This window comes from Sphaeroforma arctica (genome assembly GCF_001186125.1).
Source record: "Sphaeroforma arctica JP610 unplaced genomic scaffold supercont1.2552, whole genome shotgun sequence".
NCBI classification, from domain to species: Eukaryota; class Ichthyosporea; order Ichthyophonida; genus Sphaeroforma; species Sphaeroforma arctica.
In genome coordinates this window covers 1-1,804 of record NW_014038006.1, presented here as the reverse complement: position 1 = coordinate 1,804, position 1,804 = coordinate 1, and the positions used below count along the sequence as shown (strand labels likewise).

The following is a 1,804-nucleotide window of genomic DNA, read 5'->3' as shown; positions in this document are numbered from 1 at the left end:
TGTATTGTATACATATGCTTTTCTCGTGTCCCTTCTATTTATATAGCTCTGCTATATGCACACGGAGTCTTCATTGTAACCATGTATGTTTGAGAATATGTACTCTTCGAATGATACAAAATGAACTTACATCGTTTTCAGCCGCTGAGTTTGCGCCGAACACTAAGAGCTGTTTTACTAATGCTGCATTCCCATAGCGACACGCTGTGTGCATGGGTGTATCGAGGTCCTGTACGGTGCCGTGACATGTGGCAGCATAAGTGTCACTCTTAATCAAAAACCAAGGAGCTTTGCGTCAGGGAAGTCAAAGTTATATTGGAAGAAGTTTTGATAAATTAGCATAAATGCAACCGATGACTGTCTGGATGTTCACACTACAAAGCTACCTACTGTCTGCTATATAAAAGTGCCCCTCAACGAGTCGAGTTCACTGTATGTTTCCAATATCGCCACATTCTCGATCAACATGTACCTTTGTTTTCGCCTCTAACGACGATCCTTCCGCAACAAGCAGCTCGACGGCAGCCGTAGAACCGTGCTCACAAGCCCGATGTAATGGCACACAGTTATACTGTGTGTGTGAAGGGTGAACCTCTGGATCACTTATCGGATCAAGATCCAGCCACAATCGATCGCGGTATATAATAGTACTTCAAGAATTAAACCAAAGAAACTATATAAAAGTATTTATATCAGACATGTCGCATCAAAGGTTCCCGACACTTCTGGAAGCACGCCTCACCTGGTCCTTGGCATCCTGGTTTGCTCCTCTCTCCTATAGCAAATCAACGACCTTGTGATGGCCGTGCCCACACGCTATGTGCAATGGAGTGCGTTTGAGCTGCACATGCGATTTAAGGCAGAGTGGTGCACGCTGTTAGTGTTTTATCATGGCGAATGTGTCGTTGTGTCGCATTGTGATTGAGCATGCTGTCTAAACACCACCATAGTGGAATAAACGTTGGATCGGATATGACGAATTGTGGGCGTCTCAACTAATATCTGATATCAGGCAAGATGAACATAGCGACATCAGCTAGTTACTATTAGTTTAAAACTATTCCGCTCACGTCTATTTACACGACAATGAAGTCCGAAGTGTAGCGTTTAATACGAACAATATGAATACTAAAAGGATTGCGTACTTATATGTACATATGTATATGTGCATGATGTAATGTGTAGCAACGTATGTGAAGATTGTTCAAACCTGGTCGGTGGCCTCTATCTCAGCGCCCCTCGACAAAAGCAGCTGGACAGCATCTACATGTCCAAACTGGCACGCTACGTGGAGCGCCGTGGCACCGTACTGTGGATGAGGATAGATTGAGTGTATTCATATGTAGAATCTCAAGTGTGCATTAATCCACATTAAATTAGCTATGAAACCCATTGTAGATTAGATGTGTAGGTTAATCGCTTTGCGTCATAGCAATTACAACGTAGGGCAATATGTTACTACAGGTGTTTAAAACCGCCATCGAGCTTCGCGTAGATCTAAGCATAAACACAGATATCAGACGTTTATTTTATAATCACACATACTCCATGTCTTGCTGTATCACTCAGACTAGCTTGCGAGTCAATGAGGCTTTCGAGTGTCTTAACATCACCCTTCCTAGCTGCACAAAACATATTGCTGATTGTTTGTACAAGAGTGGCGCTATTATGATTCTATCGAACGATCGCTGTGAAGTTTTGAAGTCCAATCAATAAAGATACACTCCTTCAAATTGAGGACACCGGTTTAAAAAACATGCACTGCTAGTACCACCGATTATATTTGTCGAAGACTGTCCAGTCC

At 42.7% G+C, this 1,804-nt stretch overlaps 1 protein-coding gene across 1 annotated transcript; it reads right to left on the bottom strand.

Moving 5' to 3' along the window:
• Positions 1-427: 427 nt before the first annotated feature.
• Positions 428-775, bottom strand: SARC_12746 (hypothetical protein; the record flags this gene model as incomplete). Its single annotated transcript, XM_014293140.1, has 2 exons — positions 428-571; positions 743-775. Coding segments are annotated over 2 exons (177 nt in total), but the record flags the coding sequence as incomplete, so codon positions are not given.
• Between the last annotated feature and the right edge of the window lie 1,029 nt (positions 776-1,804).